At 44.4% G+C, this 14400-nt stretch overlaps 1 protein-coding gene across 1 annotated transcript in view; it reads right to left on the reverse strand.

The window, feature by feature from the left end:
* DDX31 (DEAD-box helicase 31) overlaps nucleotides 1–14378 on the reverse strand; it is an 81063-nt gene extending 66685 nt beyond the window's left edge. Inside the window, 7 exon segments of the mRNA XM_009187952.4 lie at nucleotides 3241–3305; nucleotides 4287–4357; nucleotides 5796–5839; nucleotides 6846–6921; nucleotides 7026–7282; nucleotides 13988–14110; nucleotides 14112–14378. Of these exon segments, the coding sequence (XP_009186216.2) occupies nucleotides 3241–3305; nucleotides 4287–4357; nucleotides 5796–5839; nucleotides 6846–6921; nucleotides 7026–7282; nucleotides 13988–14110; nucleotides 14112–14378 (903 nt within the window).
* Between the last annotated feature and the right edge of the window lie 22 nt (nucleotides 14379–14400).

The following is a 14400-nucleotide window of genomic DNA, read 5'->3' on the forward strand; positions in this document are numbered from 1 at the left end:
CGTGTGACGTTAGGAAATTCTGACATTTCAAAAGGTGTTACTACATAGAGAAGAAGAAAGAAAAATCAATTCCTCACAGGGCATAAGTAAGCGAGGGAGGATGGATATGATGCTACAAAAAAAAAAAAAAAAATCAGAGCCAAAATAACTGAAGAGTGTGGACACAGAAAAGCAGTCCGTTCTCATGCCATCACCAAAGTAATTTAAGAATCTGTTGGGTGCCTTAAATTTGCTGTGCCCTCCAGATAAGTTTTTTACAGGTCAAATCATTTTACAATGAACTCCAAGGGACTATATTGAGTATTACTTGAAATAAGTGAATTAAATTGAGGCTTGGAAAACTGTGTTTCTGCAGAATATTCCAGTCTTTAATAGAATGATCTGTTCGTGATTTTTTAAAATATTGCAGCAAATAAAAAGTGACATGGCTTACTAACGGTTCTGAATATAACCAATCAAATCATTGCCCCTCCAACTAGCCACATGACCACGTTGCTGATGATGGCTAAAGCATGATGTCACCATGCACTGCACGTCAGGTCTCAACACTGCACATACATTAGCTAAACCCTGATCCCAGCACTTGGAGACAGGCACTGCTATTGTCCCTGTGCCACAGCAAAGACACTAAGGCACAGAGGATGAACGATTTACCTCAAGTTACCCTCAGACCCAGGATTGAGCACAGCTGCCCACCACACCAGTCCCCTGATGTGTATGTCATCAAATCTGTCTCATCCTCCAGTCACGGATCTATTAAATGAGAGTTAGCCTAGAACTGTATAAGCCATTCCAGCTTAAAGAGTCCAAACTCTTCTACTGGTATAAAGAAAAACCTCTCCACTGGCAAGATGTTCTCCTGGAGTCCGTAAGTGGATGAGACTTTACTACATGATTGCAGTAATTTACATTTATTTTTCTCTATGTGCCAGGGACAATGTTAAGCACTTTACACAAATTCTCTCGCTGTAAACCACTTAATATGGGGGGGAAAAAATCAGTTACCTTTAGGAAGTAAAATTCCTCACTCAGAGAAAATCTATGTTAACAGTTTGCTAAGAATTATTCCAGCCTTTTTATGCATACATACACAACTATTACTTATGAAACTCGGGTCACACTATGCATACCATTTTGTAACTTGCCCTTTTTCAAGTAACAAAGTAAAAATATTTGTTCAAGTTCACAAACGGTAATTGAAAAAGTATCATTTTTTTAATGGCTATACTTGGTTCCATCTCTGGATGATTTTGTAGGGTTTCTTTAACTGATTTTTAAAAATTCCGAACCTATTCATTTTGAATGAATTCAGGCTTACAATTTCAGACTTACAAAAAATTTGCATAAAAAAGCAAGGAATTTCCACATGCCTTTCTCTCAGCTTCTCCGTATGTATTATCAATTATCAAAACCATAGTATAATTATCAAAACTGGGAAATTAACACTGATTCAATGCTATTGACTAATCTACAGACCTTATTCAAATTTCATCAATTGACCTGTTAATGTCCTATTTCCAGACTAGGATCCAATCCAGGACTACATGTTGTATTTTGTTGTCATGTCCCCTTTAATCTGCGTAGTTCTTTAGCATTTGTCTTTTATAACCTTAACGCTTTCTGAAAACACTGGCCAGTTATTTTGTAGAGTGTCCCTTGATTTGGATTTGTACGGCATTTCCTCATGACCAAATTCAGGTTATGCGTTTTTGGCAAGAAGGGATGTATCCTCCCCAGTGCAGGGTATCAGGGGGCACATGAGGTCAGAACATCTCATTACTGGTGATGCACACTGATCATTTGGTTAAGGTAGTGACAGCCAGGCTTCCTGACTGGAAAGTTACTGCTTTTCCCTTTGTAATTAAAAAGTATCTTGCGGAGGGATATTTTGAGACTATGTAAATATCCACTCCCCACCCTAGCCCCCACAACACTTTCATCTACTCATTTTAGCATCTATGATAACTCATGCCTGAAACAATATTACTGTGGCATTTGCCAAATGGTGACTTTCTATTTCTATCATGTCTATATTTATTAGAATTCTACATAAAGAAGAATTCTACCTTCTCCCTCATTTATGTATTCAATAATTTATTTATATCAGTTTGAACTCATGGATATTCTGCTTTAGTTTACAGACTGTAATGTAACACTATTATTATTTGTCACTCAAGTATCAGGCAGGCTACATACACTGCTAATTCTGCATATCCAAACCAAGAAAAACAGTCATCGATTAGCTTTTGCCTGTTTTTTTGCACTCACTTCACTTTCTATTTCTGGTCTTACCACCCCCTCTCAGCTGAGACAAGGAGGGCTGTATCTGTAGAATCCTGGGCTGGCGTCTGAGATGAAGCCTCCGCCCACGGATCACAGCAGTTAACTGGCCTCCTAGGGGCTCAACCCAGGCACTAAATTAACACGTTTCACAACTAAAGATAAATTCCACATAATCTCAAAAAATGAGGCAGCCCAATTTGTCCTCGTATTAATATTTCAGCCAAACGGGTGCTTATTTTCATATTTACTGTTCATGAGAAACCACTGTTTTAAATATGAAGTTCAGCCTTCTTGGTCAAAAGTAAACACCATGTGGGAACTTAGAAGGCTAAAATTGAATGCTTTATATACAACACAGACTCAAGCATCAAGGGACGGCTGCAAAACCAAATCCCCGTTATTGAGCCATCATTCTGTAAAAGGTCCCATGTTAGGCACCGTGGAAGACACGGATGCATGGTCCCCATACAGCACAGGAGCCAGTAATTAACCTTCGCTGTAAGTCTTCACACAGAGTAAGGAGCTTGGTCTCTGCAGCCAAACAGAACTGAGGTAGAAATCTAGTTCCACCATTACTTGTTGCATGGCCTTGGTTATGTAACTTTCCTAAGCCTGTTTTTCTTTGTAAAATATGGATAACAGTAATACCTAAACACGGTGGGGGAGAGAGCAGTTAAAGATTCAAGAAGGGAACACATGCAAAGCATCATGCCTGACACACAGCGAGCATTTTACAAAGTTTCCCTGTTACACTCACTATGACAATTGTGAAGTGTATTTATTCAACTCTAGGAACAGTCTTTAGATACAACACATTTATGTAATAAATAAATTAAAAGGAGGTGAAAAAAATACTCAGTGTAAACAGATTCTTTTAGTCCTAATATTTGTTAGGGTTCAGTTTGCTGGTTGCTTATGCACTATAAGCAATGACAGAAAAACACATTTGATACACACCTGTATTTTTGACTTCATTGCTTGAAGGGACTGGACCACAGGGATGCAGTAGGCAAGAGTTTTACCTTTCAAAAAAAGCAGCAGCAGTTAAAATTACACATCCTACAGATGTAAGAAAAGCAAAGGATGTAAAGGGAACAGGCTCTGCTATCTTCCAGTAGTACTAAATTCTGGGGAAAGGAAAACTGCCCATTATACATCCAAGAGAAGTGAAAAGGGGCTTCCCTGTCTGCCACAAATCCCAATTTTGCTTTGTAAAATGAGTACTTCTAAAAAACTAGAAGCTTCAGTTCCTTTATTCATCTGACAAGAGATAACGATATGTCTCCCAAATTACACAGAAGCTCAACTTGATGGCTGTCTGCAGGAGCCAGAAAATTCCTCCTTTGAAGTCCTCCCTACCCTCTCAGATGAGCTTCAGTGGTCAATTACATCTCCTCTACAGTGCTGACGTGATTGGGAACCAGTCTGTATTCTAGAGCTAATCTCTAATGATGGAGAAACCAACAGACGGCAAAAACTTTGGGTATCCAGCCTTCTGAATGGTGGCCGAGCTGGTGGGAGTAAAGGATAGCTGAACGCCCACTGAGGGCACACAGGGTCAAAACAGCAAGTCCAGACTGACCTGGAACATGGCAGGAACAGTGTTCTGTCCTCGAGCACAACTGGCATCTGATCAGTGTATGCTCAGGCCAGAAATCACTCTGTGTTTAATACCAGAAGAAAACATTCATTCTCCACTAGAGTGAGAATGGGCTACTGTGGCCACAGAGTGCAGGACTTGGTAAAGCCCCGAAGTAGGCTCTGAGGAAATTATAGCTGAACCTCACTACTTCCTAATCATTCCTCATCGTGGCACCATCAACTGTCCCCTTCCTTTCATTATGTGAACACATTTGGGGCTCTAATCAAAAGCAAGCATGGCCTCCCTCCCACAAACAAAACAAAATTGCCACCACCACCAACCCAGACACCTCATGGCAAAACCTACTGCATGACCATGCGCCTGAGCAGAGGAAAAAGGGCAGAGATGAAATGAGACTAACCTGAGCCCGTCTGGGATCTCACAAGAGCATCTCTGCCTTCCAGCAACACAGGAATACTTTGCTTCTGAACGCTGGGCCACCCGAAAAAAAAAGAACACGCTTTATCTATATCATCCAGTTAAAGGCAGAGATGCAGGATACGTAAAAGGCAACTGCCCACACTTGGATTCATCTAGCAACTGCCACCTTAGAAGCTATCAAAGCATTCAAATAAAGGTGTGAAGAAACTTTTGATGATTATAAAGATCAAACCCTAGTTACATTTCTGGAACTTAGCCTGAAAATGGTGGGGCAAACCAGAGACTGGCCATTCTATTAACCTAATTCTTCTAAAAATGGAACAGGCAGCCGCGTGCGGTGGCTCACGCCTGTGATCCCTGCACTTTGAGAGGCCGAGGTGGGTGGATCACCTGTGGTCAGGAGTTTGACTAGCCTGGCCAACATGATGAAACCGCATCTCTACTAAAAATACAAAAAATTAGCTGGGAGTGGTGGCACGTGCTTGTAATCCCAGCTACTCAGGAGGCTGAGGCAGGAGAATTGCTTGAACCTGGGAGGCAGAGGTTGTAGTTAGCCCAGATCGCGCCACTGCACTCCAGCCTGGTCAACAAGAGTAAAACTCCGTCTCAAAAAAACAAAAAACAAAAAAAGGAACAGGCATGACAACAAATCAGAGTTACCACAAAGTGTATCACACACTCTCCTGCCTTCACTAACAGGAATATGACACACAATGAAACATAATGGAAAGGTTTCCATGCAGGATAGCAGGAGGAAGCTCGCTAACTATTCAGAGAGCCAGCAGCTGCTATCCATTCTCCAGGAGAAGGTTATGGACATGCCGAAATGTGTGTCTACACATGTATTTTAAAACAAGAAACAGAAGAGACACAAAAATCACTTAAATTTGGTTGATGAAATAAACAAAAAACTTGTCGGGGGGTCCCTTAATTTAGTCTTTAATATTCTTATTAATTTTTACTAGTAAAAGTAAAAAATCATTATGAAAATGCACAGAAGCACAAATACTCAAAACAAGGAAGCTCATCTCCTCGCACCTATTTCACTTCTTTATTTTCCAGGAGTCATTCCCTTAACAAACATTGAAAACATTTTTTCAGTATCCCACTCTCTCCAACTGAACATTTACTCTTGCCTTTTTGGTTGACTCTAATTCTTACTACTAAGAAACGGCATGGTCACATTCTCTATTTTGGCCAAATTCTTTTCAGGGAAGCACAGAAAACAGTGGCGCTTACGCAGCCCACCTTTTGGATGAGACGTCTCTCGCAGTTTAGAGCCAAGGGCAGAACTAGATGGAAAGCCAGTCTTTCCATTTAACAGGTGGAGAGAATGAGTAGCTAAGTGAGATGACAACCCTTTATGGTCGATAACCTGGCACTGTTTTCTAACGCCAAGCCACAAATTTGCTCTGCCTTGCACAGACAGGTTTCATCTGGTTATACCCAAGTAACGCCTAAGAAATCAAGAGGAGCCTGAAGTTCTTACCTGGTCATACTAGACATTTTTAAGACCGTATTTATTGTGGAAATCTAAAAGAGAAGATGAAAAAGCTTTAATTAATATTTTGATACAAAATATTTAATGGACGTTACACAAAAAAGGAGAAACTATTGAGAGGACATTGACTCTAAGATCAAATGAAGTTCTTCCACCCAGGTGGTGCTCTCTACTCGGGGCGATTCTGTCACCTGCCCTAAGTCACTGGGGACACAAAGGGCAAAGTTTGGAAAAATTTTTGCTTGCTATACCAAGGGGAGGGGGGCACTGCTGGCATCTAGTGGGTAGAGGCCTGGGATGCTGCTGAACATCCTACAATGCACAGGAAGTCCCCAAAACTAAGACTGACCTAGTCCAAAATGTCCACAGCACCAAGGCTGAGAAACCCTGTTCTACCCTGCAGGTGAGAAAACAAGCTTAGGTAACCCACCCTACAGAAGGGGTAGGTAAGCTGTAACCGTAAGTGCAGAGGAAACCAAGCCTGCCTAAAAGTTAATATATTTTTTTCTTCTTACTCATGAGTCTGGAGAACTTTTTTTCCTTTAAAGTGTCCGTTTGTTTGTAGAACACACACTAAAAGACTCTTCTTCCCTCACTTCTCTAAAACTGTGGATGTCCTTTAACAGCAAGATGCCAGCACAGTTCCCTCTCCTATGGTCACTGTGACATCTGCCACCACAAATGGCTTCACCACTACAGCTATCCAGTAAATAGGGAGCTGTTTGAAGTTTACCAAGTGATGTCCTGACCCTAAATCACGTTAGTCGAGGAAAGTCTTCATTACTTAAAAAACAACACACAAAAACACACAAAACACACCGGATGGGGGAAGGTGGGGGCCAGAAAACAGTGAACAATAACCTAAGCACCCCTGAACTGTCCTAGAAGAGTATCATATCAATCTGAGTTCATTCAGGTAACTTAGAGCAGAAACAAACACTCTCCGATTTCTCTTCCTAGAACTGCCGTTGCACAGACCTTCTGAACGGACAAACGCACCAAAAACAACTGACCCAGAAAACACTGAGAGGTACTTACTAAATGTGGGTGGAGGCCCAGCTCATGAAAAGCAGCTGAAGTAAACACTTTTTCTTGCACCTGCTTTACCACAGGTCTGCAAATGATGAACAAAAACCCAGGCATCAGTGCCAGTATTAACAAAGAAGAGGCAGAACACGTTCTTTTTTCTTCCTGAAGGGCATCTGCCGCTGGACATACCTGTGGAGTTCCGGAATGTCAGGGTTGTTTTTAAACAGTGATGAAGTCTTAATGCACGGTCTCTCCTCCTGGTTTCTATCACTTGGGCTAACCGAATGCTTCTTTGGAGAAAACGTTTTTTGTGTGTTCCCCTTAAAAGCCCTCTGAGTTTCTTTAACACTAGTTTTCTTGGCTGGCAGAAATGAAGTTTCGTTCCTCCGTTTCGCTGGGGGAGCCTCACTGGACGCTTGGTGTTTTCTTTTCGTAGCCTTTGCTTGCTGCGTTGTTCCCAGAAGGAAAGATCAACAAGAGATGCATTAGTCCATGAAGACAGAGCTCGGAGTGAAGCCTGACTGCCCACAGAATTGCATCTCTCCCTGCAGAGATCATTATGCCCCATATGTCAAGCAACAGTTTAGGGTTTGCAATCAGACTCTTTGACTCAGCTTCTTCCAAAAGGTAAAGAAAACAAAAAAGAAAAAAGTCTCAGCTCACTCATCTACCAGACCTCACCATCCATCTTAACTGTTAAATCAATCAAGATAAGGTAAGGATGAAACAGCAGCATGTTTCCAGTTGAATGTTAACTAATGGAGTCCGCTTTAAGGGAAGCAAGAATTCACCTTGTGCAGGGTGTGTCAATCCATATTCCTAGGAACCCAGTCACCCAAGGAGAAAAGAGGGGCAGGGGGAAAATGAATCTTTTCTCTCCACTAACAAAGCACACTGGAGATCGCACAGGAGAGAGGGGCGAGGGGGAATGTGCATCCCAGCCCGTGCCCAGGAAGCGGAAACCTTCATTATCATTCTACCCTAGTGCCTGGATCTCTGTCATTCTCTCCTCTCAAGCTGCTCCTCCAGATTCAGATGGCCTGGAGAAAATTTCTACGCCCTGTTCCCATTCCAAATGAGAATGCTGCTCCATCCATCACCTCTACCACAATGACTTCCTACCTCCCTTGCCTTTTGAGTCTCTGAGTCCCCGAGCCCCTGCCTGATTGCCGATTACAGGCTACACAGCCCCAGGGATCTCTTGCCTGTTGCTTCTTATTTCCATTATACGAATGTGGTTAAATGCATGATGTCCAAACTTCCCGTAGGAGAAGAAACATCCAATTCCTCTATTTTATTTGGCCTTCTTCTCTGATTTACAAATGAATATCAAAGCATCCCTTGAGTAGCCAGTGCTTGTTATTCTGGAGTTTGGGGTTCTCTCAGAATACGTTATTTTCCTCTTTGCTTGAAATAATGACTTGGTTTTACGTGTCGGCTTTCTTTAGCCATGACCGTCAGCTTCAGACTAACCTACCAATAACAACAGTTCTTTGTTCCAGAAGGATTCCTTTACTTAAGTAATTAAATAAATACAACTTCAAATATCTAATATTAATAAAGTAAAAACAGACATATTCCATCTTACAAATTTATTTTTTTACAAAGTCTCAAGTTCATGAATTTTCAGATTAAAGAAAGAGATGGGCCGGGCGCGGTGGCTCAAGCCTGTAATCCCAGCACTTTGGGAGGCCGAGACGGGCGGATCACGAGGTCGGGAGATCGAGACCATCCTGGCTAACATGGTGAAACCCCGTCTCTACTAAAAAAATACAAAAAACTAGCCGGGCGAGGTGGCGGGCGCCTGTAGTCCCAGCTACTCGGGAGGCTGAGGCAGGAGAATGGCGTGAACCCGGGAGGCAGAGATCCAGCCACTGCACTCCAGCCTGGGCGACAGAGCGAGACTCCGTCTCAAAAAAAAAAAAAAAAAAAAAAAAGAAAGAGATGAAATCAAGTTTCAGGTTTGTTGAATCATCTGCAAGACAGCATGAAATGTGCAGACTTCACCTGATTTACAGACCCAGGACTCCTGGAGCACAAAAACTCTTAAAGGCCACTCCCGCCATGCATGGAATTCCTGACAGTCCCTGGCACGTGGACTGGCAGCCTCTCCCCGCACACCTCCTGCAGCCCACGAGGCAGCCTATTCTGTTCATGACCAATTCTAGGAATCAGGAAGCTGTCTCTGACATTTATGCAAGATCTGCACCCTTGAACATCTACCTAATACTTTCTGCAGCAACACAGAACAAGCTTACTTCCTCTTAACACATAACATTCCTTCGTATATCACATAACTCTCTTTTCTTTCTTCTTTGGACTCAATATTTCAAGCAGGACACAACTTTAGATCCTTTATCGTCTTGGTCACCCTTTGTTCCTATGTCAACATCTCCCTAAAAGCAAGTACTGGGAGTTAAACACAATAGGTTTTCCATTGCTCTTAGGCTAAACTAAAAAGTCTGTAATACTGCCAGGTGCCATAGCTCATGCCTGTAATCCCAGTACTTTGTGAGGCTGAGGTGAGCTGATTGCTTGAAGCCAGGAGTTCGAGACCAGCCGGGGCAACATGCTGAAACCCTGTCTCTACAAAAAAATACAAAAATTAGCTAGTGCATGTCTGTAGTCCCAGCTACCTGGGAGGCTAAGTTGGGGGGATCACCTGATCCCGGGAGGTCAAGGCTGGATTGAGCCATGATGATGCCATGATGCCACTGCTCTCCAGCCTGGGCGACAAGACTAAGACCCTGGCTCAAAAAAAAAAAAAAAAAAAAAAAAAAAAAAAAAAGGCCTGTAACATGATCAATAAAGCCCTCTAGAATCTGACCTCTGGCCACCTCACCAGCTTCAGCTTTACTCTCTGTCACTCCGGTCTTCCTTCAATTCCTAGAATGTGCTGTGCTCCTTCCTCCTCCCCCTCCTCCTCTGCACATGCTACTCCCACACCCAGGACTCCACTCTGCCCTCTGGCTGGCCACCCCGTACTCATTCTTCAGATGTAGGCCCTCAGAAGGGCCTTTCCTGACCTCTCTTCACCTAGTCAAGCCAAGGTACCCTGTTCTTGGCTCTCCCGGCACCCTTATTCTCCTCCACGGCATTCGGCAAAATAATAAGCATAGCATGGAACTCATTGTTTTATGTCTGTCTTTCCCATAGACTGTAAGCTCCACAAGAAAGGGACCAGTCTGTCCTACATAGCACTGTATCCCCTGTACAGGCCCCTGTCTGGCAGAGTAAGCACTCAACAAATACTTGTAAGATGAATGAATAACACACAATGGAATTATCCCTTTCCACGAGCTGGATAAGATTCTACTTGTTAGCTTTTCTCCCCCAGCATCCAAAACACATTCATTCAGCAGTTGTCAAGAAGCTTGGTTCTGAACATACAAAGTAGAAAGATTCGCTAAGCCCTTGAGGAAGTCATATAGCAGCAGAGTACAAAGGCATAAAGAGTATAAAGACAAAAGTATAAAGGCATAAATCCAACCTCTACACTGGTGCTACAGAAGAGATACATACAAAAGGCCATGAGAGCACCAAGGAAAGCTGGACTAACATGGCCTGCAGCAAAGGAGAGGGAGGCAAGAAAACCAAGAATGCTTGGTGAGGTGGCGTCTGAGCAGAGAGGGAGCAAAAACATATCTGGATCTACTAAAAATTAGTTGTGCAACATGAAGCAAGTCACTTCCATCCGAGTCTCTGTTGCCGCACCTGTAAAATGAGGGGATTTTGGCAGATGACCTCTAGGACCCATCCGGCCCTGAGAGTCTAAGATGCCACGCCTTTGATATTAATAAACATACTGACTAGTTACTGTATGCCAAGGAATATGCTAAGTACTCACATGTATTCTCTCATTTGTCAACACAGGTACTGTTACCATCTCATTTTAAGATGCGAACATGGAGGCAGAGATGTGAGGTAATTTGTCCCAGAATCACTGAAGGAACCAGGCTTTCCCCAGGCATCATGATTCTACATTCTAGCGTCCTCACAACAATACTATAATCAAGGTCTTTTATTAACTATATCCTCTTTGCTTTAGAAAACATCATGTGTAGTGATTCCTATTTTGAGTTGTTCTCTAGAACAGGACATACACCGAAACGGCAACAAGCACTGAGTATGGCAATTATGGGTGGGTTTATAAAAATCTTTTTTCCTAATTTTCTGTAATAAATTTGTATTAATAATCAGTCTTTTTTTTTTTTTTTGAGATGGAGTCTCACTCTGTCACCCCAGCTGGAGTGCAGTGATCTCTGCTCATTACAACCTCCCCTGGCTCCCAGGTTCAAGGGATTCTCGTGCCTCAGCCTCCCGAGTAGCTGGGATCACAGGTGCCCATCACCACACCCGGCTAATTTTTTTTTCTGTATTTTTAGTAGAGAGGGGGTTTCTACCGGCCAGGCTGGTCTCCAACTCCTGACCTCAAGTGATCTGCCTGCCTCGGCCTCCCAAAGTGCTGGGATTATAGGTGTGAGCCACCTTGCCCAGCCCAGAAAGTATTTTTAGAGAGAAAATTTCCGCATAGTGTTAGATATAGCATAATTTAAGCTGTCAGTCTTTCTAAATCCAGTATATTAGCTACCCATCTCAAGCGGTGGCTCACGACTGTAATCCCAGCACTTTGGGAGGCCGAGGCGGGCGAATCACAAGGTCAGAAGATGGAGACCATCCTGGCTAACACAGTGAAACCCCGTCTCTACTAAAAATACAAAAAATTAGCTGGGTGTGGTGGCAGGCGACTGCAGTTCCAGCCACTCGGGAGGCTGAGGCAGGAGAATAGTGTGAACTCGGGAGGCGGAGCTTGCAGTGAGCTGAGATTGCACCACTGCACTCCAGCCTGGGCGACAGAGACTCCATCTCAAAAAAAAAAAAAAATGTAGATCTAGACAAGGCCACTGCAGACACCTGTCATCACCGCATTAATTAATCCCCTTTTGATAATCGTAAAACTAGGTACCCTACATGTACTTACTCAATGCTTCTTATGTGTTAGTTACCAGGCTCTGCACAGGACACAAGCACCCCACTGACCTCCTGATGTAGCAATCTATTATCCAAAATGGAGCCAAAACTACTTTATATTGTTGGCATTTATTAAGTGCCTCTATGGGCCAGACAACGTATAGTCTTTATGTATGTTATCTCAATTAATCCTTACAATAGTCCTCTATGAAGTAGAAATTATTGTTCTCATTTTACAGATAGGAAAAGTGAGAATCAGAAAGATTAAGTAACTTGCTCCAAGGTCACAGAGCTAGTGTGCAGCAAGGGTAGCATCGAATCCCAGGTCTATCCTATTCCAAATCCCACGCTCCCAGTGGCTCTTCTATCCTCCCCAGCTCCTTCCCGATGCAGCTACACTTGGCTAGCTGGACTCCTTACTGCCAAGCATCTAAATCCTAAAGTTTGATGATCACTTTATGATTTTACATCCGCCTTTCTGTCCTGTGGTCCTCTTTTCCAGGAGACAAATCAACCATCCTAGAAACCAGTTTTCAGTTCTTGCTTAAGTTAATTTTAGGGCATCTTTCCCCTCTCTAGCAATGGGATTATATCAATGAAACCGATTTTCGTATCCCCCTCCATTGCACGTGGATGAAAATCTGTCCCATTTGGCCGGGCGCGGTGGCTCACGCCTGTAATCCCAGCACTTTGGGAGGCCGAGACGGGTGGATCACGAGGTCAGGAGATCGAGACCATCCTGGCTAACACGGTGAAACCCTGTCTCTACTAAAAATACAAAAAAAAAAAAAATTAGCCGGGCGTGGTGGTGGGCGCCTGTAGTCCCAGCTACCCGGGAGGCTGAGGCAGGAGAATGGCGTGAACCCGGGCGGCGGAGCTTGCAGTGAGCTGAGATCGCCACCGCACTCCAGTCTGGACGACAGAGCGAAACTCCGTCTCAAAAAAAAACCAAAATCTGTCCCATTTTTGAAAGCTCTTCAAAGAAAACTCCTAGTTGCCAGTCCTCACTCCTGCAACAAACGAACCTTCCTCATGGCGACGAAAAGAGTTAAACTCTAAAATATTTGAAGAGACTTATTCTCAGCCAAGCATGAGTGACCATGGCCTGTGACCCAGCCCTCTGGAGGTCCTGAGAACATGTGCCCAAGGTGGTCGGGGTGCGGCCTGGTTTTACACATTTTAGAAAGGCATCAGACATCAATCAAATACATTTCAGAAATACACTGGTTTTGTCCAGAAAGGTGGGACAACTCAAAGCGGGGGCTTCCAGGGTATAGGTAAATTTAAACATTTTCTGGTTGACAATTGGTTGAGTTTGTCTAAACACCTGGGATGGATACAAAGAAAATGCTCAGGTGAAGATAAGATTGTGGAGACCAAGGTTCTTTTGAAGTCTTTAGTGGCTGCCCTTAGAGACAACAGACGACAAGTGTTCCCTATTCAGATCTTTGAAAGGTGGTGGTAGACTCTTAATCTCTTTACGATTGGGAGGGCCTGGAAGAAAAAGATCTAGCTATGTTAATAGAGATTCTTTACAGATGCAAATTTCCGCCCCCCACCCCGGCCACAAAGAACAGCTTTGCTGGGCCATTTCAAAATATGGCAAAGAAACATGTTTTCGGGTAATATTTTAACTTTCTTCTTTGTCACATAATATTAGGCCAGAGCCAGATTGGAAAGTAAGTCACGATATATAGGGTTAAATGAAAGCCATCTGATGAGAATTTATGATTTGTAGCGAATGACTCTTCCCAAACAGGAATGTGGGAAGTTTAAAAAAAACACAAAAAAACAAAAAAACAGAGCTTAGTCCGCACTCAGTCGAGGAAACTGGCTTAGAGAAGTTAAGCCTTGGCCTGGGACTTGCGCCGGAGCGTCAGGTCCTACCTTCCACGGGAAACAGCCTCTAATTCTTTCCTCTACTTTTCCAGGCGCAGGAGCCAGCTCCCGCCCCTCCACATTGCTCCACTCCCCCCTTCCAGGCGCATCCCCGCGGGTGGTGTTCCGGTTAGAGACACGTGTTTCGGCGCAACTTGTCCCGAAGCTGCCCCGTGTCTGACTTTCTCCCGCTGAACTCCGTGAATGACTCAAAACCCGACTCCGAGGCACGGCTGCAGCTCGCGGCGCGCCGAGAGCCGGGCCGCGGGTGGGGACGGAGCTGAAGCCAGGTCAGAACTCACTCGACTCGCCTGGGCTGAGGGACGTCTGGAGAACGTCCTGGGGTTGTCCGAGAGCGAACTGTCGGCGGCTGCCATGGCCTGCGTGGGTGACGCGTGGTGCAGCGGCGAGCCGGGTGCGCAGACTTGCTGGGCCGGGGACCCCACGTGGGACGCGCGAGGACCCTGCGCCACCGCCCCTTCCGGGTCCGGAACGGCTCCAGCTGTACGCACCCGCCCCGAGAGGAGCCGGGGACGGCGGCACCGGGCGGGTCGGGGCGAGCCGGGGGCGCGTGCCCCCGCCGGGTGGCAGCCCCGCTCTGCGTCCCTCGCGGCCTGGCAAAATCACATTCGGCCGAGAGTTCACGCTGGGGAAGCTCTCTGAATGCCTCTGAGAAACGAGGCCCGGCGCCATCTCACCGACGAGTCTCCCCTTT

Source organism: Papio anubis, chromosome 13, assembly GCF_008728515.1.
Source record: "Papio anubis isolate 15944 chromosome 13, Panubis1.0, whole genome shotgun sequence".
Classification (NCBI taxonomy): Eukaryota; Metazoa; Chordata; class Mammalia; order Primates; family Cercopithecidae; genus Papio; species Papio anubis.